The 23,312-nt window shown below is 37.1% G+C and overlaps 2 protein-coding genes across 2 annotated transcripts; one reads left to right on the top strand and one right to left on the bottom strand.

Moving 5' to 3' along the window:
- Window positions 1-3,305: 3,305 nt before the first annotated feature.
- LOC128092672 (uncharacterized) lies at window positions 3,306-6,667 on the bottom strand (the record flags this gene model as incomplete). Its single annotated transcript, XM_052707003.1, is given in 3 exon segments — window positions 3,306-3,495; window positions 3,497-3,843; window positions 6,650-6,667. Coding segments are annotated over 3 exon segments (555 nt in total), but the record flags the coding sequence as incomplete, so codon positions are not given.
- A 311-nt stretch (window positions 6,668-6,978) lies between these two features.
- LOC120417993 (2-(3-amino-3-carboxypropyl)histidine synthase subunit 1) lies at window positions 6,979-17,174 on the top strand. Its single transcript, XM_039580237.2, has 3 exons — window positions 6,979-7,558; window positions 7,616-8,397; window positions 16,837-17,174. The coding sequence occupies exons 1-3, from the start codon at window positions 7,291-7,293 to the stop codon at window positions 17,155-17,157; spliced, it is 1,371 nt and encodes a 456-aa protein (XP_039436171.1). The 5' UTR covers window positions 6,979-7,290; the 3' UTR covers window positions 17,158-17,174.
- The last annotated feature ends 6,138 nt before the right edge of the window (window positions 17,175-23,312 follow it).

The raw sequence follows: 23,312 nt of genomic DNA, 5'->3' as shown, positions 1-23,312 counted from the left end.
GATTGGTGTTGGTTTGGGTTTTTGGGGCTGGTTTGAATTTTGGGAGTTGAGAGTTTGAGGAGTTTTGGGGTGGGGGAGTTTAAGGTTTGTGCGTAGCATGGGGGTTGGGGGGGATGGTGGATTGTGTGGAGGATGGGTAGTTGGGTTTTTGGAAGTTGGGGTTGTGCGTTATTGGTTTTTTGGGTTATATGGGTGGTTGGGTGTTTATTGGTTTATAGGATGAAGGGGGGTAGAGGAGAGAGTATTTTGTATGATTTGGGGGGTGATAAGGGGGTGGGTGTTGGGCTGGTGGGAATTGGTTTCTGGGTAAGTTGTGGGGTTCACATGTAGTCTGTTCTAGAGTCTGTTCAAAAACAATTGAAGATTAAAAATTAATCCTTAAACAAATATTTATTTAAAATTTATTCAACTCAAAAGAAATGTGTCTTTTAAAAGTTTTTCAAACAATTTGTTTTTATGATACGAATTGTTTGATGGGGTATTAGCCGTGCTGTAATACTGGCTTTAGTTATCGATTTATAGAAAAATATTAACATTAAAAAATAATAATCGTTCTCATTAAAAAAAAACTTCCCCACAATCCATCAATTCAAAACATACATAAGTCCCTTCAAAAATACTACTTCAATTTAGTAACAATAAAACATCAAATTCACTACAACTCATAATAAAATGCCTCATTTCACTCAACTTGCAAATTTTATGTGAGCGTGTACTCACACCAACTTGCAGATACTTTTCAGCACGAAAGAGAAGAGAGAGCTTGCAGAAAAGTACGGGAACGGTTTTGCTGCAACTTCTGTCTCTCTCATTGCAGAAGTTCTGCCTGAGAGAAAAGTTACTTTTGTTGCAGAAAAGTACGGGAACCAACGGGAACGCTCTGCTGCCGATTTCGTGCAGAATTGCAGAATTCTGCAGTACGGGAATAGACCTACACTGAAAGAAACCAGCATAGCAAACTCAAGTGTTTTTTCACGTGAGAGTCTCAAAAAATAAACACGATCCTTTCACGTGCTGGAACATTGTCCCTCACGTGTTTTACATTTCAAATGGATGTGAAAATAATTTGAAACCAGCTGATCGTTAGCGAGAAACCTTCCACTCTTTTTCACATGAAGTTCACTTCAAATTCAAATGAATTTCTCATCGATTTGCCCCATTCGACATTTCCTTTGATTTTGAAGTGAAAAGCACATTAGATTGGAATGTTTTTGTTTTGAAACGCGTCGGACGAAAAAAAATTCATTAGTAAAATGGCCACGGACGATGGTGGTTTTCGGTTCGTTTCGGATAGAAATGATCGTTTATCCAACAAATTTCCTAAGGATATTTTTAATGTTTAGAGCTGGTGGTAGGTATAATCTAGAGAAAGAATTAATCTGTTTGAAATTAATGCGTTTTATTTTTTCCAGAAGATCAGGTTTTGTCTTCGGAATCTGCTCCAGATCCGGAGCTATTAGTTCTGAAGGGACTTTTCGAGATGCATCATGGATATCCAGGGCGGGCTACGGATTCGCCAGCTACCGAACCGAGCAGTACTTGGTCGGAACCTGATCATAATTCATCAACGCAGCGTTACCACGAGCGTAACAGTGAAGTGAAAGAGTGATTTTTGTAAATGTTTTCAAAAATGTTTTTTTTTATATAAATAAAACTTGATTATGATTTAAACAAAGAAATAAATTCATAAAAAAGAAACCCCCTCTCATTTTTTACACAAATTAAAACCATTCGAAATCTATTCCATTTACACTACAAAATCATTTAACATTAATAGGAAAAGCATTGCAAATTCATGTGCGTCGTCACGTGAAGTTAACGTGTTTTGCTTTTGAATTTACCGTGTCGCGCGATGAGATTTTTCGAAGTGATTTGCACATGACATTCACATATAAAGTCGTATGGGGCAGATTCACGTGTGAAACATGTGATATTGCTGTGTGCCTTTCTTTCAGTGTAATGTAAAAATCAATCGACGTTGTTTATGGATGCCTCGTACTTCCAAACTTCAACAAGAAAGCTAGTACTCCTTGTTACTCTAGTACTGCACGAGAGCGTGCGCACACGCTTACCAGGGGAACTCAAATTTGAGTGGATCCAAGCAAAACGGCGCAAACCGTAGTCATACAAATTTGACATCGAGTACCCGAACTTAATTTTAACATGGTGAAGGCGATGTCAAATTTGACATGCGATGGGTACCGGGAAAATCCCCCAGGAAAGCAGAAAAACGGTTCCGGGGGACGGATATCGGTTCGGAATGATCGTGGGAATAACAGTAAAAAGGAAATTGTCGTTCTGGGCTAGTTTTGTGATGATTTTATTTTCATTTTATTTTATAAAATTATGATTTTAATATTCATTAACATTTTGCATTTGGTGCAACGGTTCCAGCGACTACGGGTGGACGAGGAATAGCGAGTGACACTTGCCAGCGGCCAGATGACGATGTTTTTGTCGAGCGGATCGCTAGAGGCGATCTGCCAGTGGTGAAATACATCGAACGAATCGCTGGAGGGGATGAATGCTTTGATAGCGTAGAGGGGGGAACCGGAGACAGGTGCGTCCTGGGTGACGTGGCCACGTCACCGGCGAGGACGGTGTTGACGAAGGAAATGCAATCGGCGGGGGATGCACTTCGACGAAGAAAAACGGTTCCATGAGGCGGTGTGTGGCCATGACAAAGGCTGAGTAGGCGATTCGGCGGGTGGTTGGGATGATTTGGCCATCTCCGCGATGATGCGGTTCCTGTGTGATGACGGCTTCGAGGATTTGAACTTAATGTTCCGGATGTGTTCCCGCAAAGTGGTCCTTCGCGCGTGTTCCACTCCTTGCATGATGGAGTCTGACGGCGCCAAGCAGGGTTTTGTCCACTTAGCGTTTGGGCTGAAGTTGCTTCGGGTGAGGATAAGTGGAAGATCATTGCACGGCGGGGAAGGCGGACTTTGTTTGTCTCCGCCAGGGATCTTCTGGAGGTCTTCCTGACATGAGCGCCGCCTCAATGACAAAGCTTAGATCGTTGTGGAACTAGGGGGAGCGTGCACTTTCCAGCAGCTTCTCGTCGGCGTCGATAGCCGAGATGATGCCGGATCTGCGTTGGCTTTCCGCCAACGGGACAACGGACATTTTTGAGCCCGTTACATGAAGCAGCTTGGGAGCCGGCGTTCCAAACGCGTTTGTGGAACTGGTCGTGCCGAGGAAAGGCCAACGGGACGATGTGAACAGCATCTGGGGAGCGGGAGTTTAAGTGAGGTTTGAGAAAATTAAATTGCAAATGAGTGTTACCTTTGGCCAACAAGGACCATGGTGCAGCCGGAAGTGGCGCACTGCAGCATCTGCACGATGCCGATGTCGCTCAGCAAAAAAATGTTCTGCAGCGATTGACCGATGTCTGCGGTTGGCTGCTCTGGCGATTCCGTGACCGATCCAGCTTGTTGGACAATCGGAGCAGCTAGTTCCGACAACGGTTCCGCAATCTTCTTGCACACTACCTTTATCCTCCTTGACCTGCTCGAGGGCTTGCTAGACAAATATGTTCTTCGGGCAGTCCATTCCGTGGACGTCAATCTTATTGTCGAGTTCCTGATATGTGCGATCGATTAATTCTGGCCGAATCGGCAACGAGCGCTTGGTAAAGATGCTGATGCAGACCTTGGGATCGTACAACGTAGATATCGGTGGACTATCGGCGGCATCTTCCGAAGTCAACGCGAGTGCCATCGAGGTCTTTTGGCGGCGCATTAGCTGGAAATTGACGTACTCTCCGTTCGCGTAGGAATGCAGCGGCTTCGATACGGCACTGCGCAGAACCGACACGTGAATGGTGTAGTAAATCCGACAGAGCTGTGGAGGATAGTGGAGATGCAGGATGCGGTTTTTTAGGGTTTTCGTTTTTTTTCGCCTTGAAGTTCCACCAAACTTGTATTATTTTTTTAAGAATTTAAGAATTTAAGAATGAAAGAATGAAAGAATTAAATAATTAAAGAATTCAAGAATTCAAGAATTCAAGAATTCAAGAATTAAAGAATTAAAGAATTAAAGAATTAAAGAATTAAAGAATTAAAGAATTAAAGAATTAAAGAATTAAAGAATTAAAGAATTAAAGAATTAAAGAATTAAAGAATTAAAGAATTAAAGAATTAAAGAATTAAAGAATTAAAGAATTAAAGAATTAAAGAATTAAAGAATTAAAGAATTAAAGAATTAAAGAATTAAAGAATTAAAGAATTAAAGAATTAAAGAATTAAAGAATTAAAGAATTAAAGAATTAAAGAATTAAAGAATTAAAGAATTAAAGAATTAAAGAATTAAAGAATTAAAGAATTAAAGAATTAAAGAATTAAAGAATTAAAGAATTAAAGAATTAAAGAATTAAAGAATTAAAGAATTAAAGAATTAAAGAATTAAAGAATTAAAGAATTAAAGAATTAAAGAATTAAAGAATTAAAGAATTAAAGAATTAAAGAATTAAAGAATTAAAGAATTAAAGAATTAAAGAATTAAAGAATTAAAGAATTAAAGAATTAAAGAATTAAAGAATTAAAGAATTAAAGAATTAAAGAATTTAGGAATTTAAGAATTTAAGAATTAAGGAATTTAAGAATTTGAGAATTTGAGAATTTAAGAATTTAAGAATTTAAGTATTTAAGAATTGAGGAATTTAAGAATTTAAGAATTTAAGAATTTATGAATTTAAGAATTTAAGAACTTGAGAATTTAAGAATTTGAGCATGTATTATTTTTTGTTCTCTTGGTCGTTTTTAATTTTTAATTTTTAGAATTTATCATTTTTGACTGTTTAAATTTTTCAATTCCTAAATTAAATTTGAATTAATTTGTTTGAATTTTGAATTCCAAAATTTTTCTAGTTTTGAATTTTTTTTAAATATTTTGAATATTGTAGCTTTCATTTTTGAATGTTTTTATCTTTTATTTTTTCCCCAAGAAATCTAGAAAAAAAAATCTTTCTATGGAATGGGTTTTACTACAATTCAACGGGGAAGAGCCAGCATCCGCAGTTGAGCACAGTACGGCCATGGAAACAAGCCCCAATAATCATTTTTCTTACATCCTGGTATGTAACTTCGAGAAAAGTTTGAAAAATCATTCACATGATTGAAATCCTTTATAAAATAAACAATAAATAAGGTTAAAAAGAACTATACTCAAAACTCAAAAGTAAAAAAAATATTCAAAGCCGGTAAAAATTTGTTGAGTGTAGTAATAAATTTGTTTAAGAAATCCTCATCAATACATTTAAAAAATAATCTCTTCATGAAGATTTTTTTGACGTTTTTTATTAAGAAAATACAAACAAACATTTTCGGAAGAAAACTCAATTTTGTTTCAGTAACAGAAATCGAAATAAATTAAAAAAAAAATCCCTGATTCCCTGATAATACTTTTCTTTATTACTTGAAAGTAATTTTATCTCTCTCAATTATTTTAAATATTAACCAAATTTCACATACGCGCGAAATCCGCGCCTAAGCAAAATTGACCAGCAAATCCGCGCGAAACGCGCCATCCGCGCCGTCCGTAACAACCCTGCTCCTGCTCAAACTGCGAAGGATTCCGTCCACCGGTGGACCTCATGCAAAACATTACTAAGGAATCTGTCCACCGGTGAAAAGATTCCTCCTGCTCAAACTGCGAAAGATTCCGTTCACCGGTGGACCAGTTCCTCTTGCAAAACATGTCCACCGGTGAACAGATTCCTCCTGCTCAAACTGCGAAGGATTCCGTCCACCGGTGGACCAGTTCCTCCTGCAAAACATGACTAAGCAATCTGTCCACCAGTGGACAGTTTCCTTCTACACAAACCGTGAAAGATTCCGTCCACCGGTGGACCAGTTCCTCCTGCAAAACATGTCCACCGGTGAACAGATTCCTCCTGCTCAAACTGCGAAGGATTCCATCTACCGGTGGACCAGTTCCTCCTGCAAAACATTACTAAGGAATCTGTCCACCGGTGAACAGATTCCTCCTGCTCAAACTGCGAAGGATTCCGTCCACCGGTGGACCAGTTCCTCCTGCAAAACATGACTAAGCAATCTGTCCACCAGTGGACAGTTTCCTTCTACACAAACCGTGAAAGATTCCGTCCACCGGTAAACCAGTTCTTCCTGCAAAACATTACTTAGGAATCTGTCCACCGGTGAACAGATTCCTCCTGCTCAAACTGCGAAGGATTCCGTCCACCGGTGGACCAGTTCCTCCTGCAAAACATGACTAAGCAATCTGTCCACCAGTGAACAGTTTCCTTCTACACAAACCGTGAAAGATTCCGTCCACCGGTAAACCAGATCTTCCTGCAAAACACCATTGAGAAATCTGTTTACCGGTGAACCGATTACGCCTTGAAAATTCCGGACCGATTGTGTTTAGCAACCTCGGCAACCATATCTTACCTGTGCAATCCGGAACTCCGTACGAGGCCAAGTCCCTAAAATATCACACTCAAATAAAAAAACAAATCAGCTAAGTACCTCAGCAAAAACAAGTTCAGTTCAGTGATCTCAAATTTGCGATTAAAAATCAAAACAAACCCATCTCAAATTTGAGATCGCTGAAACGAACTTCATTTTGCTTGAACGAACTTAAAAATTGAGTTCCCCCAGTAAGCGTGCACATGGTTGGCTCTCTTTACTTTTGTTTCGTTTCTCATTCTTATAGGGGAGAGAGGAAGAGATGAGTTCAATCGTGCTTGCATAAAAATTGAAACAGAACCTCCTCAACATGGATGTCTTTTGCAAAATCACATTTTGAACAGCGTAAAGGCAATTAACGAAGTTTTTAAAAAAATTAAAAAGAATGTTTTTTTTGCGATTTTAATTTGATAGCGCACAGTAAACTCCACCCACTCTCCCCTATCCCATTGTGTTTTTAGTCGAATTCCCTTTTGATGTTTTCTTTTCTCAAACACGCTCTCCCTCTCTCAGCTCAGCTGATCGTGCTCTCTGTTGTCGTTCGAGGTAGCCGTCAGTCTCTTTGGTGGTGGGGTGGTTGGTGAAGGTAAATCGCCTGCTCGCCGTCATAACCCATGTGCAGTTTGTCACGTAATCCAACTTTATTAGTGGAGTGTCCAGCAGGCGGAACGGAGCGACGCGGGGAGTTTTATTCACTGTGCGAAGTTAGAGTTGAAGGCGTTAGGTCTACCTGACCTGGTTAAACGTTTTATACAGCGGCGACCTTCGAAAGGTGAGGAGGTGTTGCAAATTTCGTTCCGAACGCCACGAGGACCAAGAAACAGTGACGACCCGTGGAACCTGTTGTAACCACACACTAGCCATGGCAGCGGTCGAGGTCGCACAACCTGCGGACATTGCAGCTGCTCCGGTGACGGATGAGGTGAAGATTGTGAAGGCCAAGCCCGTCCGGAAGGTGTTCAAGGGGGCCACCCGGGTCGTGAACAAGATTCCACAGGCTTTGCTGAACGATGTTGAGTTGAATGCGGCCATCAGCGTGCTGCCGACGAACTACAACTTTGAGATCCACAAGACCATCTGGCGCATCCGGGAAATGAAGGCCCGGCGGGTGGCGCTACAGCTGCCGGAAGGTGAGTTTAATTCTTGGTAGGGTATTTGACCAGATTCTAACAGATTCGCTCTTCCAGGTCTTTTGATGTTCTCCCTGGTAATCAGCGACATCATTGAGCGGTTCACCGAAGCGGACACGATTGTGATGGGCGACGTCACGTACGGTGCGTGCTGCGTAGACGACTACACCGCCAAAGCCCTCGGTGCCGATCTGCTCGTGCACTACGGCCACAGCTGTCTCATTCCGGTGGACCAGACGACCGGCATCAAGGTGCTGTACGTGTTCGTGGACATCAAAATCGACGCGCTGCATTTCATCGAAAGTGTCAAGCTCAACTTCGGCGACGGCAACCGCAAACTTGCCCTGGTCAGCACAATCCAGTTCGTGGCGACACTGCACGCCGCCGCAAAAGAACTCCGCGAGGCAAACTACGACGTCGTAATCCCGCAGTCCAAACCCCTCAGCCCGGGTGAAATCCTCGGCTGCACCGCACCTCGAATCCCGGACGAACGCACCCTGATCTACCTCGGTGACGGTCGGTTCCACCTGGAGGCGGCCATGATTTCCAACCCATCCCTCGAAGCCTACAAGTACGATCCGTACGAGAAGCGGTTCACCCGCGAGCACTACGACCACGCCGAGATGCGGCGGAACCGCAAGCGAGCGATTGACGCAAGTCGTGACGCGAAACGATTTGGGCTGATTTTGGGCACGCTCGGCCGGCAGGGGTCGCCCAAGGTGATGGAGCATTTGCGCAAGCGATTAAAGCATCACAACCGCGAGGCGGTTATCATTCTGCTGTCGGAAATTTTTCCCACCAAGCTGGAGCTGTTCCGCGAGGTCGATGCCTTTGTGCAGGTGAGTCAGCGGAACGCAATTGTTGGGGTTTGTTTTTAATAATTTTAGGGAAACGTAGATCATACTTTGCTATGCTGGAATGAGTTTATTAAATGATAAACACTTGACATGCATAAATTTGAAAGCGATGCACAATAGAATGAAGAGAAGAGAAAAATAAAATTGGAGGAGAGTGAAACCAATTACACTTTGAGAAACATTTAGCGGTTTGCTACGAAGAAAAGAGATATTTTTAAAGAGTAGCTAAGTTAACCAGGAAAACAGTCAAATCCATAATTCTAAAGTTCTCCTTTTAATGATTTTGTTAACAGTTCTAATGAGAGCTTCCAATTTCCCGTCCCGAAATCTAGGGATTTTACTTTCAAAAATATTTGACGTATGTCACAGTTTTAATTTTTCGATATTGAAGCAATTATATTATAAATTTCGATGAACTGTTTGAATTCTAAATTGTAATATATTATTTTGAACTCACGTTTTAATATATTTCCTGCTTCAAAACTCAACAATTCCTCTCTCATAGGAAAGATTGCTCTGTTCACGGAGCTCAAAATATATAACGGTATTTAAAAACATTTAAATTGCTGTATCTCGAGAATTACATCAGCAAACCTTCCGAAAAATGGCCCAGAGATGCCTGACAGTCATATGAAACAAAATACGTCATTATCTCGAAATACATATTATTTAACGTACTGAAATTGTATAGATTGTTTTGGTTTTCTTATTGAAAATCGGATGTAACATCTTGAAATGGCTGTATCTCGAAAACTATATCAGCGAATGTTTTCATCTTTTGCTCAGAGGTGCGTTTTGGTGTAAGGAATAGATAGACAACAAAATCTTGTATTGCATATATTTTTTCATTACAGCGGTACTTTGAGCACCGTGTATTCACCAAATGGTGATTTTTGGAATGATGGAAAGAGAGGAATCACAAACAGGCATGCCAGATTTTGAAGATTTTCGGGCACATCAAAAAAACGCAAATGAGTTTAACTTGATGGCAAAATAATATTTTACAAATCTGTTTTTGGCAAAAGAAGCAAAACATTGTTATCTTTTTCGTGAGTAATTCATTTAATTACAAATCATCGAATAACATGGCAAAACAATACGTTTGAACATTGAGCCTGTGCTCGAAAATCTTCAAATGTGGCATCCCTGATCACAAATCCGTATAAATAATTTCAAGATTTTTCAGGTGTACACCAAAAACGCGATCAAAAATTAAATTGGAAGATAAGGCTTTTAACTGCTTATTTAATTGTCGGTGTACAAGACGCCGCACTGTTTAATCATTTTCTGACGTCCATTCAATTTTGCAGTCCAAACTCAGTCATTGAATTGGAAAAATAAAATTCTTTTTCAAATTTTCTTTTCTTGATTTGTGTGCACCTACGTCGAAGACCAAGATTGTTTACTTTTTGCTCTTTGGTCTGACAGTCTTGGTCTGACAGATTTGGTCTGACAGCTTTATCATGGATTTTGGTCTGGTCTAGGCGAGGGATAGGACACAGCACCTTCCTGGATTTTTCAGTTAATTTGGTCACTTTTTCGTTTGACACTTTTCTAGTTTGTATTGCGCGTATTCCCGAAAAAGACACGCGGCATACCAGCCTCGAAACGACGCGCCGCACTTTCGGCAAATGCGCGCTGTCAAATTCCATACTGTGCGTTTTGTTTTCGTTGATCTTCTTCTTCGAATTGCATGGCATTGTTGCCGGAAATGTTTTTTATTGCACCAAAAGTGTAGAAAATCGTTGGCAACAGTGTCTGCGGCACATTCTGAAATGCCGCACGACGTGTACCTTTGAAAGAAACGGACAATACCCCGTTGGTTGGTCAAAGTCAAACCAAAAAGTGACGAACTGTCACTTTTTACACGGCGCTCACGCAAACTATCAAAATAAACGTTTGATAGTGTGTGTGAACTCCGTGTAAAAGGGGTGTCAAACTAAAAAGTGGTCCCGTTCGTTTGACAACAGTTGGTGTCAAACCATCGGGGTTTGAGTGTAATTCATTTAACCAAAATTTCGTAACTTTTGATTGTTTTTATAAGGCAGGAAAAGGGTGGTCCATTCTGCCCCCAAGTGGATTTTAATTTAACACTTCCACCACCAAGCCTCTAAATGATTTGAAGGTTCCGTTGTTGTTTGATTACCTTCGTAATAGCTCCTGGTAACATTATAAACATTGAACAAACTTTTTCAAACAATCTAACTTTCGAGAAAGGTTATTTAAAACCTCAAAATAAACAACATTTGCGTGGTTTTGTCCATAAATTTACATTTTTGCTCATAATTCGAAAAATAGGGTATTTTAACCATTAGTGGACCCCCTAGTAGAACCGACGTGCATTTTTCACAATTTTTCAATATTTTAAGCACTTTTTCATAACCCTTTGTACAAAACAATGAAAACTGAAGTCTTTTGAACAATTTTGACAATTTGTTTCATCAGTTATTTGTTTTTGAGCAGAAAAATAGCCAATTGAAAAAAAAGTTTTTTTTTGCCTGTTGTGGACCCCCTTTTCCTATAGTGGACCCGGGTCCATAATCCGATTGTGGACCCGGGTCCACTATAGGCAAACTGTTATTTTTTACCAAATTTAACCGATGTTTTGATGTTTTGATGCATGGTGTAGGTCTAATGATAGATATAATGAATAAAAGATGGATTTTCCATCATAAACAAATATGTTTTATTAACAAATTTTGCTTAAAACAACAAAAAACCTAACAGACATTTAAAAACATTTTTTCCAAAAAGGATCAAAGAAAACGTTTCAAAAACAACTGTAAACATTAAAATGATTAAAACAAGTAATTTTGATGCACATTTTCCATATTAATTACATAAATAGTTGACTGAAACAAAACAATAGATTTGTTTACGATTGCTGATAAAACCATGCATGTTTTTTTTTTCAAAAAATATTTTATTATTGATTTATACTTATAAAATAACATTTCAAACTTTAATTATGATGCTTCAGTTAAGTTAAATTAACTATTTTATTTATTATGAATTCTTACGGCTTCAGCATTTTTGATACTTTTAACATGAAAACGGCTATATTTATACTCATAATTGAAAAAATATGCAATTAGGTTGATTACAACAAGCATTTATTGTATGTTTGAGAAAAACTTTTGCTTAAATACACAGTTTTCTTCATTTTTGAAGGTTAAATTAACAGGGGTCCACTTTTGGAAAAGTTAGGATTTTCGTTGTCCTATATTGGACCCCCCTAATTTTAGCTTGAAAATGAGCAGCTCTTCGCTTTATTTTAGTATAGTTCCTTAAACTTACATTATTTCGACTTACTAAAGTTAAATAACCAGTCAAAAAATGATTGGATAATTAATTCAATCATAAAATAGAAAAGCTGTTTTGTTGTGAAAATGCTAGTGGCCATGTCTGATTTCTGATGTCGAACTCAAAACACTTATTTTGGCAAAAAGGACAATTCAATGTCAGTCAACATTGTTTTAAATGATGCTGAACATGCCAAATAAAAGATTTGCAGACAAAAACACGCTTGAAATTGGGATTTTATTGAATTTTTCATCAAAAACCCTTCAGAGGGTCCACTATAGGAAAGGGGTCCACTTATGGAAAGAATTCAAACGTCGTTTTCGGTGTGGTGATGTTATTTGACGTCCTTTATAAGACCCTTGCCTTACATTTGGTCAAAATCCATTCTAAAGCCCAAAACCTAATGTGGCCCATTTTGCCCTCACGGACCATTCTGGCCCCCCTGCCCCTAAAAGTTAACTTTTGATCAAGTTTTCAATTGGGGGTTGTTTTTTACCCCAAATGAAGATAATTTTATGGTATAGTAACTTATTTAAACTAAGTAGTACTTATATAACTAAAGTTTAATTTTTAGGATTAAAAACCTTCCTATTTTCGCATAAGTTATATTTTTTGGTCCAATTTTGTCAGAAATACTATTTTTTGTGATTATGAATCAATTTTATCAGAAATAAAACCTGTTCAATGTGTTTGAACTTTTTTCATACTAAAATGTATGGAAATTTTAGTGCGCACCTTTGCCCCGCAATTTCTTTTAAGGAAAAATGATGGTTAAACATAAGAGCAATTCCAGCTCAAAACAGGAATTTTTTATGTACTTTTTTCTCGACCCTCTCCGATTTCAATGAAACTTTGTGTTTATGGTTTTCGGCAATTTTTATATGACAGACTTGATTTTTCTGTCTCGAAAAGAATTTTACCGGAAAGCTCGTCCAATTTCCCATAAGATGGTCTTTGACCACATTTCAAAATAGCTCGTTTTTTAATAATTTAAGCTAATTTACTACACTCAACCCCCGGTGGTTGGTCACTTTTTCGTTTGACACTTTTTTAGTTTGTACCCCGTTGGTTGGTCAAAGTCAAACTAAAAAGTGACGAACTGTCACTTTTTACACGGCGCTCACGCACTCTATCAAAACAAACGTTTGGTAGTGTGTGTGAACTCCGTGTAAAAGGGGTGTCAAACTAAAACGTGACCCCGTTCGTTTGACAACAGTTGGTGTCAAACCATCGGGGTTTGAGTGTATTTAGGTACTACACTGAAAAATATTATGTTTTCCGTAGAGCGTCCAATTTCCCGGGGTTACAAATTTCCCGGGAAACGGGAAATATTCAGCCAATTTCCCGGGAAATCCCGGGAATTCCCGGGAAATTTTAAATTTATTGAAAATTGTTATGGTCTCGGTTTTAATTAATATTAAGCAACAAAATTGTATAGGACATCAACAATAATGGTTTAAATAAGTGTGAAGATCAATTAACAGCTTGACTGCATGTAAAAAATCATTCAACTACTGGAAAATGTATTTTGGTATTTTTTGATGAGAAATTTTAAAAATGCCTCTGTGACCAGTTTATTGAAATGAGAAAAAAAACATGCAGAAATTATGTTTTTCATGACAAATACTGGTTTCAGCTCGTGAACAAATGGTAAAGCTGGTTTTACTCCAAACAACCCAATGTTTTCAAATATTTGAGCAAGCTTTGAATATATTCTTGCATTTTTTGAGAACAAACAATAGGAAGTAATTTATCAATGATTTTTTTTTTTGTATTATCATGTTGCATAATTTAAATTACACGATAAACTAACATCAATCCACAAAAAGTCTTCTATTTTTCACATTTAACCCTCTAGCACCTGTAGTTGCACCAGTGCTCCATAATTCTTTTACTTCAAATTGTAATTTATTTAGTACTAGGTATTCAACCAATTGAATAAATTCTTTTTGCACAAATTTGATTTTTATCTCATTTGATCATGGTAAACAAAAACAATTCGCAATTTTCAGTGTAAGAACGGGCCTTGACCGATCTTATGCACTTGGTTCCCGACGAACACGCACTGCCCTTACACCTACATCTCACCCTTGCTCTGAGTCAGTACGAGCAGCACGCTAGAACACGCTTTGAGTGTTCGTGCCAGGCATGCACACCTTCTTTTCCGGTTACGCATTTTAACTCGGCCGGGGGTGGTACATTAAGTAGGGTTTGATGTAAGTATAAGCGCCTAACCATTTAAAGTGTGCCTAACAACTTTCATTAAAGCAAAAACTGTTTTATTTTTAGTTTGAAATCAAAAACTAGTTGTTATTTTACTGTGTATTGTTTTCTCCTTAAGTATTTCCTAGTGTTGAGTCGTGTTTATATGTTGCTATTTCTTTTGTCGCGGTGTTTTGTTACAATTTTTGGTCCTAAGCATGTTATAAAAGTTTACCAAAAGTACAATAGTAATATTTGTGTTAATTATTTGATCATTCCAAAAATTGAGTAAGGGCTCAAACCTCACTTGTTTTTAAAGAAAAGGGTGAAGATTGAAAACAATGGACAGTGAAAGAAATATACTATTTGAAGAATCAATAGTAAAAGAAAGATATGTATGTATGAAGTAAGAAATTAACAATAGTTAATAAACAGAGGTAACAAACAAACTTAGATTGTATTAGGGCAATATATAGGGCAGATGAAAAATTATTCAAATAGATAAATAAAGAAAAGGCACATGATAAACAAAATTGAAATCGCTTCCAAATTAAGGGAAAACAGAAAGTATGTTACAGCAGCATCAATTGGTAAAATAGAGTGAAAAAGCGTTGAGAAATAAGAGAATCAAATGAGTAAAATCGAAATCAAATGGAGGATAGTAAACAGAAGCCGCGTTAGAAAATCAGTGAAACAAAATAAACAGAAGATAGGTGGTAGATGAAAGGGAAAGAAGAGAAACCCCGTTTTGCGATGTTTCAGGTACATCCACAGCAGTTGACTCAACATACTGCGAATCAAAACAATACCGTCTACAATCACAAATTACTTCCCTTTCCCACATTGTCGCGCCCCTTTCTTTTAGCCGTCTCGACTTTGACCCGCGGTGGTCAAAGGTTTACGATCCGTTTCCACAGGCCACCAGCTAGGTCATCATGAAAACCAAGCCAACGTGGAGGTAAGAAAATAGGACACTTGCAAGGAACCAGAGCTATACTGTCTTGATCAAGTATGATCTAACAGGACTACGGACGTAGTCAGTGACGCTCCTTCCAGGATGTTCCTCGCCTGAGCGTCAACTGAAGAGGTATCATCAGCATCATTCGCACTTGGCCTGCAAAATTTGATTTTTATCTCATTTGATCATGGTAAACAAAAACGTAAAAAAAATCTCAATTTTAATTTTGAGGTAAGGAGTTAATATTGTTTTGATTAAATTACATCAATCTGTTGAAAGCTTACCTAATTGTAATAATTTAATACTCATTAAACAAGATCTATTTCCAGTTGCCTTAAAAATTAATATTACCAGAAATAATTCTGATGTCATAATTTCTGATAATCTCATTAATTATATATAAACCAAACAAAACATTTAATTTAACAAAATCATGTTGAGTTTGATCATTTATTATTTTTTCAGAGCATTTTCCAAAAAAAGTTCAAAAAATTTAAGAAATGTATACTTCCGCTTGAATTTCGGGAATTCCCGGGAAATTTACAAATTTCCCGGGAAACAGGAAATATTTTTTTTCGGGAAATCCCGGGAATTCCCGGGAATTTTTTTCCCGGGACGGGAAATTGGACGCTCTAGTTTTCCGTTATGAGCAATGTAATTAGTTTATATCTGTAAGCCCATACATCCAATTGAAATGTGATCAAGGACAAACTTTTGGGAAATTGGACGAGCTTTCTGGTAAAAAAAATTCGAGACTGAAAAATCAAGTCTGTCACATATAAATTGCCAAAAACCATAAAAAAACCTATTTTTTCCCATTTCAAAAAACCGCTGTAACTTCACAAGGATTGGACTTAGGACAACGGTCAACGAGTCTTTTTGTAACATATTAGGCTATTTTCACAAAAATTTTTAACGAAAAAAAATCGTGGGCTCACCTTCAAATATGACTTTTAAACCTAAAAATCAAAAAATCTCATAAAAGTGGAGTGTTTTTTTTCTATTAGTGTATTTTTTTCGGAAATTTCCTACAAGTTTGTCTCTGACCACTTTTTGATACAATGCAACAATGATTTTTAAATTACGAAATACGCCCTTCTCAAATGTCATTATCGAGTGAAACTGGCTCCACAAAAATGGCTTATTTAAGCGTAGGATAAAATGTCTACAAAGTTTCATTGAAATTACCGATTCCCTATTTGACATGGAATTGCTCATAAGAAGACGAATTTCAAAAAAATAGACAAAACACTAGCTAAATGGTTTTAAAGATTTCGTGAACCTGAAGTTTTGTAAACCTTATTTTGTAAACTTCAAATATTAGATCAAAATGGCCCAAAAGGCCAAAAGTGACTTTGTCCGATAACTTTAACAAACTTCATTTTTTTTACTTTACTTTTGTAAATACATAAAATTGATCGTAAGACAAGTCAAAACCCCAAATATAAGCTTTTTAGGTTGAAATTAAGTATTGAATAGGCTGGTGCGCACCTTTGCCCCGTACTACTCTACATTAATTGATCTTAAAGCACCATGCGTCTCCAGCAAAATGAACCGGAAACTCATTTCGATGGAAAAGCATGGTACTTTAAGTTCGATTCTATCATCTTTCTTCTGAAACATGGCGAGGTAAAATTTGAAATAAGGAATATGATTTTTTGAAAAATGTGGTTTTTGCGAAAATCGTTTAAAAACGCAATTTTTTGGAACACTTTATTTCGGATAGGACAACCCTAACAGCAAAAAAAAAAAAACTATACGGGCCGAATTGTTTAACCAAAGAACCCCCATGCCAAATTTGAACCAAATCGTAGCTCTTTTGATCTGGATCCTGCTGGTTTGACGTGGAATCGCTAATATATATAATTTATATTTTAATATTTTAATTTCAGTTTTCAAAACTATGTAATAGGTTTTTAAAATTATTCGTTCGTTTTTTTTTTCTCCCCCAACTCCAGGTGGCCTGCCCGCGCCTTTCAATCGACTGGGGCACCGCCTTCCCGAAGCCTCTGCTGACCCCGTACGAGCTCTCTGTGGCGCTGGGAGACGCCGAGTGGAAACTTGACGAATGTTCCGAGCCGACAACCAACGGCACGACAAACGGCAGCAGCACCGCTGTTCCGAAGGAGGTCTACCCGATGGATTTCTACGCCAACAAAAGCCTGGGCGAGTGGACGCCCAACCACAAACCGTTGGACATTTGCGAGAACTCGCTGGACGGTGGGTGCTGCGGGCGGTGTACGGAGGAGAAAGGTGGCAAGGAGAAGAAGAAGGAGTGAAGATTCCTTGTGTTCCGGGAAAAAGAACGTCCTGTGCGTTGCTTCTGCTTTATTTATATTGACAATTGAACAATATACAAGAAAAAATGGAGAAAGTGTCTTCTAATTAATTTTCTTCGAAATTGAAAGAATCCCTCATCGAATAGTTACTTTCAAAAGTATAATCGTCGTTCGTAAAGTTTAATCATCACTCAAAATTGCAAATTTTCAGCATTGCTCACCGTATCGGAACGAACACTGCAGAAGGAGAAGCTTTCCGTTTGGAATCCGCCCAACATTTCCACCCGGTGTGTGACTTGAAAAAGACGTTTTTATTCGCCTAGAAATGGGGATAAACGAAAACGAGAATCTTAAATTAACACCGCCATCGTCGAGTGGATGTGCTGCCATCTGTTGTCATCTCTTAATTTTTCTGTCGTTGCTGCTTGGGTGAAATTCCTATGCTTGGGTTGTGGCCGGTTGACGCTTGGCACTGCTATCGGAAGTGCCGACAAAAGGGGTTTATGAGAGATTTTAAATCAATTCTCGGCCACAACCACGCCGCCGCTTGGAGTGGGGCCAAATTTTTGAAGACAAGCGAAATAGTGGCGGGTAGTTGGTTGAATGAAAAATTGGTTCGATTTTAATTCAGTTTTTCGGTTTTTGTTCATTTTTTGCCCCAGTTTGGTGAGTAATTCGTCACAGGTGGTATTTTAACTGATTGATACAATATTTTAAGTTAAATGCTCAGATGGGCATGAGAAAATATTGAATTCGGCAGCTTTGTTTAAGGATATAAATTATACAGCAAAAGGTATTCAAAGTGCATCTGGTTTTATTTACCGCAAATAGTCTTATAAACATGTCGCAAGAGATTAACGGTTAAGCCATTGTTTTCAAAACATTGATTTAACGAGGCTCTTGTGTTGGTTTAGTGAATATGAACCATTTCTTTGTGCACTGATCATCACTGAAAAAAATACTTAGTAACCATCATCAGAGGTGAATTGGGACAGCTGTTTAAGCCTTGTTGATGCACAATATTTGGATGTTGTTGACTGGTTTCTTGTATAACAGACACATAACAACAAAAAGGGTGTATCCTTGCAAATTGCAAGCTTAAAATCTTCTTTCCCTATTAAGTCTGCAGTACTGATTCGCTTCCTTTACTCGCTCCAGGTATTTGTAGTATGGTTGCGTTTCTTAAATAGACTATTTTCAATTTAATTCCAATCTAAACAAATACTTATTATAATGCTGTAATTTCTAGAAAAATATATGTAAACCATTCACCCAACTCAAAATCTTTTTTCTATAAGGTTTTTCTCTCTGGATGATTTCTGAAAGGTTTGGGTTAATTTTTCAACTTCAAAACTTTAGAAAAAAATTGTTTCTGAGACATGAATTGTATCATACTTAAACTTGACTAATGAGCAACTCTCTACGAAATCGGCCGATTTCAACCATTTTTATTTTTTGTATTTTTTGATTTGACTCAAACTTTGTGGGGGCCTTCCCTATGACCAAATAAGCTATTTTGCGTCATTGGTTCACCCGTACAAGTCTCCATACAAAAATGGTATGTAAATATTCAAACAGCTGTAACTTTTGAGTGAATTTTCTGATCAATTTGGTGTCTTCGGCAAAGTTGTAGGTATTGTTGAGGACTTTTGAGAAAAAATAGGAACACGGAAAAAAAAAATTTGCAGATTTTTTTATCAACTTTTTTTCATAAAAACTCAATTTCCCAAAATACGTATTTTTTGATTTTCGAGATTTTTTGATATGTTTTAGGGACAAAAATCCGCAACTTTTGAGCCATAGAGAAACATGGTCAAAAAATCTGCCGCCGAGTTATGAATTTTTGAAAAAATAGTGATTTTTGGAAAAAAATTTCATGCAAAAACAAGTTTGACATTATTTTTTAATGCAAAATTGAATTTGCAATCGAAAAGTACTTTAAAGATTTTTTGATAAAGGGCTCCGTTTTCAAGATATAGCCACCGAAAGTTTGATTTTAGCGAAATATTTGCAGTTTTTCGATTTTTAAAAATAGTGACCATGAGTGACCATTTCTAAAAATATTTTTTTTTGAAAGGTTCAGAAAATTTGCTATAAAATTGTCTGAGAGACATTGAAGATTGGACCTCTGGTTGCTGAGATACAGCGGCTTAAAGAAAAAGAAACACGAAAATTGAAGTTTTCTAAGTCTCACCCAAACAGCCCACCATTTTCTAATGACGATATCTCAGCAATTAATGGTTCGATTTTCAATGTTAATACATGAAACATTCGTGAAATTTTCCGATCTTTTCAAAAAAAATATTTTGAAATTTTTTAAATCGAGACTAACATTTTAAGAGGGCCAAATATTGAATATTACGCCCATTTAAAATGCTAGTCTCGATTTAAATTTTTTTTAAATATTTTTTTTTGAAAAGATCGGAAAATTTCACGAATGTTTCATGTATTAACATTGAAAATCGAACCATTAATTGCTGAGATATCGTCATCTCCAAAAATCTCAAAAAAATGTTATTTGAGAAAAAATAAATTACTTTATTTCAATCCATAATAGCAAAAACTATAACTACCATTTTTTTGTATTCATTTTATTTTTTTTTCTTCGTTGAAATATTAGTTAACAAATAATAAATTTTTGCTATTTTGTTCCAAAAAGCTTCCAATTTCAATAATCAGCAAAGTAAAAAAAATGCAAAACATATTATTCGTGAGCTTTTTATTGCAATATTTATGCCAAACATTCAATCAGGAAATACAGTATTTTTTGTAAGAATTTTAAATACTATGGCCTGGTCAAGGTCGAGAGGTGGTTGAACATTTTGTGGCTGAAAACAATCACATTTTCACAAAGATAATGGAATTGGAAAAAAAAATAATTATTTGAATTCACTTGTATTTTCAACGATTCTTATTATATTTCAAAAATGGTAAAATAAACTTTGAAAAATAAAAATAATTCGTTACAAAAGATTTCATCAATTGTTCATCCAATTTCAATAAAATCTCAATATGTCACCAAAGGAGAATGGGTAAATTTGTATGGGAACTGGTCCAAGGATGTACACAAACGCGAGAAACTTTATTCGAATGATCTAGCCGAGACATGAACAAAAGTCTTCTGGACGATTTTTCTAAACCCTGGGGTTCAAAAGTTACAAGTTGGTGAAGTTTGAGTATTTTAGGGCTAAAACGAACAAGAAATCGTATTTTTGCTATTGCTAAAATCACTCATAAAATCCTTATTTTATTATGGATTTCGATTATCTTGACTTCATTCGACGCGTATCAGCAAAAACTATTAGTTCTGATATGTTTTGTCATGATTGAAACATGACTTCTCTGGTCTTTATTTTAAGGCTCAGTCCTTTAAAAATGGTGCGTTCTGAGTTTTGAATTAATTTTTAATGGAATGCCTATATTTTTGATATCTTTACAGTTTTTTTCAATTTAGTCAAATTAGCATTCTACTAAAACGCTTAACCAAACCACACCTGAACTAAACCTTAATTTTTAAAAATTACAAATTACTGTACAGATTGGTCAAAGGGCCATTTTACATGATCATTCGAAATGGGCCCGCGGGCCACAAAAAATCATCTCGCGGGCCACATTTGGCCCGTGGGCCATACTTTGGTCACCCCTGGATTAAAATCATATTTAGCATGTCTGAGAACGACCAAAAATATTTTGAATTATTGTGAAATTCGGTTGTACAGTAAAGCAAAAAACTTTTTTTGCGGATGAAAAAAGGTTCGTCAATACTTAGCTATTTTGAAAACTAATGATTGCAATACAACTGGGTAGGTGAATACCATAGCTTGTTATTTCAATTTTATTTTTTTTTATTTTTTTTGCCCCTCCCCTGTCCCCCTCGACTTTGGCCAGATTTGAGGGACATAAACTTCAAAAAATATTTACAACGGCCTAAATCAAAATATAATGTTTTCAAGCACCTCAATCAGCAAAAACCACCTTCGAAAACCCGAAATATCTCCGGTGGCTAGGAACCATTTTTCTATAGCTGATCATATCCTGAAAATAGGATAAATTTACCGTCGAATGCAACTGGGTAGATCACCCTTTTTGAAAAAATCTGTGTGTAACGTCCCGAAATATAGACTTACTTACTTACTTACTTACTTACTTACTTAACGTCATGATTCGAATATCGATTGTTTTTATGTTAACAGCTTATTTGAGACCTTAAGAATGCCATTGACTAACATTTCAGTCCAAATTTGTGCGATTCATTAGCAAAAACGAGTGTCCGGAATTCGAAGCAAAAGTGTCTGGATTTCGAATCAGCTTTTATCAGTTTCGGGGATTCGAAGCACAACAAATCATTTTAATTTTCAAATTCTGATGAAAAAATGTTAGAAAAGACATACTTTGCATGCATTTTCTTAAAACTGACTGTTTATACAACATCCTGATAATATTTCTTCATTTCCAACTTATTACATGATTTTTTGTCAGCTATAACAAAAATAATATGGTACTAAGTGTCCGAATTTCGAATCATGACGTTACTTACTTACTTACTGGGTCATCTCGATTTATAATATTTTGCTTCCCCATACCGTTTATAAAATTGGTGATTCTTTAATCATTCCATGCTCATGAAAAGTATTTTTCTGAAGTTTGAAACAGTCATTTGAATTACAGCTTCGATTATAAAATATGTTTTGTATCCATGAAAACTGTTTAATGTATGGTTAAGGAAATATGATATTTAATCATAAGAATCAAACTCAGACTTACCAAAATTTTGATTTATCAACTGAATCAGACCACAAATGTGATTGGCCAAAAATACTGTAGGCTTAACGTCATGATTCGATTTTCCGGACGCTTCGAAACCCGGACACTTCATCTTGTTTTATCAATTTTTTGGATATAAGTTCGCATTATGCATGTCAAAACTGTGTTATTTCATGAATTCTAACATCAACTTTCATTTAAAGTTTGTTTGAACGCTGTAGTTAATGCCAAAACAATAGAATAAAATTAAATTATAAGTTTACCAAAACTATGAAACATTTCGCTGAAATATTTCATAGACGTCAAAATTTTGATTTTTCTGGTAGGTTTCAGATAGAACAGACTCAGACCAACAAAATGTGTACAACCATTTATAAATTTAAAACCTTTAAGTGCTCTAAACACCGCTGTCGCTATTCAGACTGTAGTCCCGATTCACCCCAGATGACGGTAATTTGTGTTTAACAAATATTTGAAAAATGGTTCAAACTGCACTAGGCTAGGCACTAGGTCATCTACAACTATATTAAAGGAAACCATATTCACACAAACAAATATTACTGTAATGGCAAAAGTAGTTTACTTTTGAATTAAAAAGTTTCCAAAATTTGCTGAAGGGAAAGTTTTTTTCTTGTTTTAAAAATGAAAACTTTTACTACTACAGTTTTTGAAAATCTGGCTTACTAACTGATTTAAAAGTATTAACTGAATAATTTCTTTCATTTTGACGTCCTCGTGTAACCGTGTACGCCTAAGTCGCAAATGTAAACAAACACTTTGGTGGGTCGGGTGGGTCTAGGACGCAATTGCAAAGCCGACCGCGGCAGCAGCCAGGGCTCGGACGCGGAAACCTTTGTGAGCCAAACAGCAGCAGCGGAACGCCTTCGAAGGAGGGTGGTGCGGGAGCGGGACGAGGTCGAGTGCTCGAAAAGGACAAGGTCGGAATGCGTAAGAAGGAAGCTTGAGTGTTTTGTGGGGTTTGTGATTGATTTTGTTTGTTTTTGTAGGATGAGAGGTAGGAATGTGGATTCGCACCGGTTGTATTCAGTGGTGCTGGCCCGGGATTGGTGATTGAAGGTCAATTCCCGCGAGGACTGGAACGAGATCATCGAGGAGATGGCGCTGCCGAAGTGTTGCGTGAACAACGAGATTGCGTTGAAGCAGATAAACATTCGGTTTCCGGACAAGTACGAGACAGGTGATTTTTACGGTGAGGAGAAGGAGCCGACGAAGAGGAGGACGACGAGAAGTGGGATAATCGGAGGTGGCAAGAAATCATCACTGTAGTATTAAATGTTGTTTATTGTTGTTATAAAAGGTTTCTTATCCAATTAAAAGTGAAACACTTTTACCAATACAACGATTTTGTTCCATAAATGCATGGTAGTAGG

This window comes from Culex pipiens, chromosome 2 (assembly GCF_016801865.2).
Source record: "Culex pipiens pallens isolate TS chromosome 2, TS_CPP_V2, whole genome shotgun sequence".
Lineage (NCBI taxonomy): Eukaryota > Metazoa > Arthropoda > Insecta > Diptera > Culicidae > Culex > Culex pipiens.
Note: the sequence above shows the minus strand (reverse complement) of the source record. Positions and strands in the feature narration are given on the sequence as shown.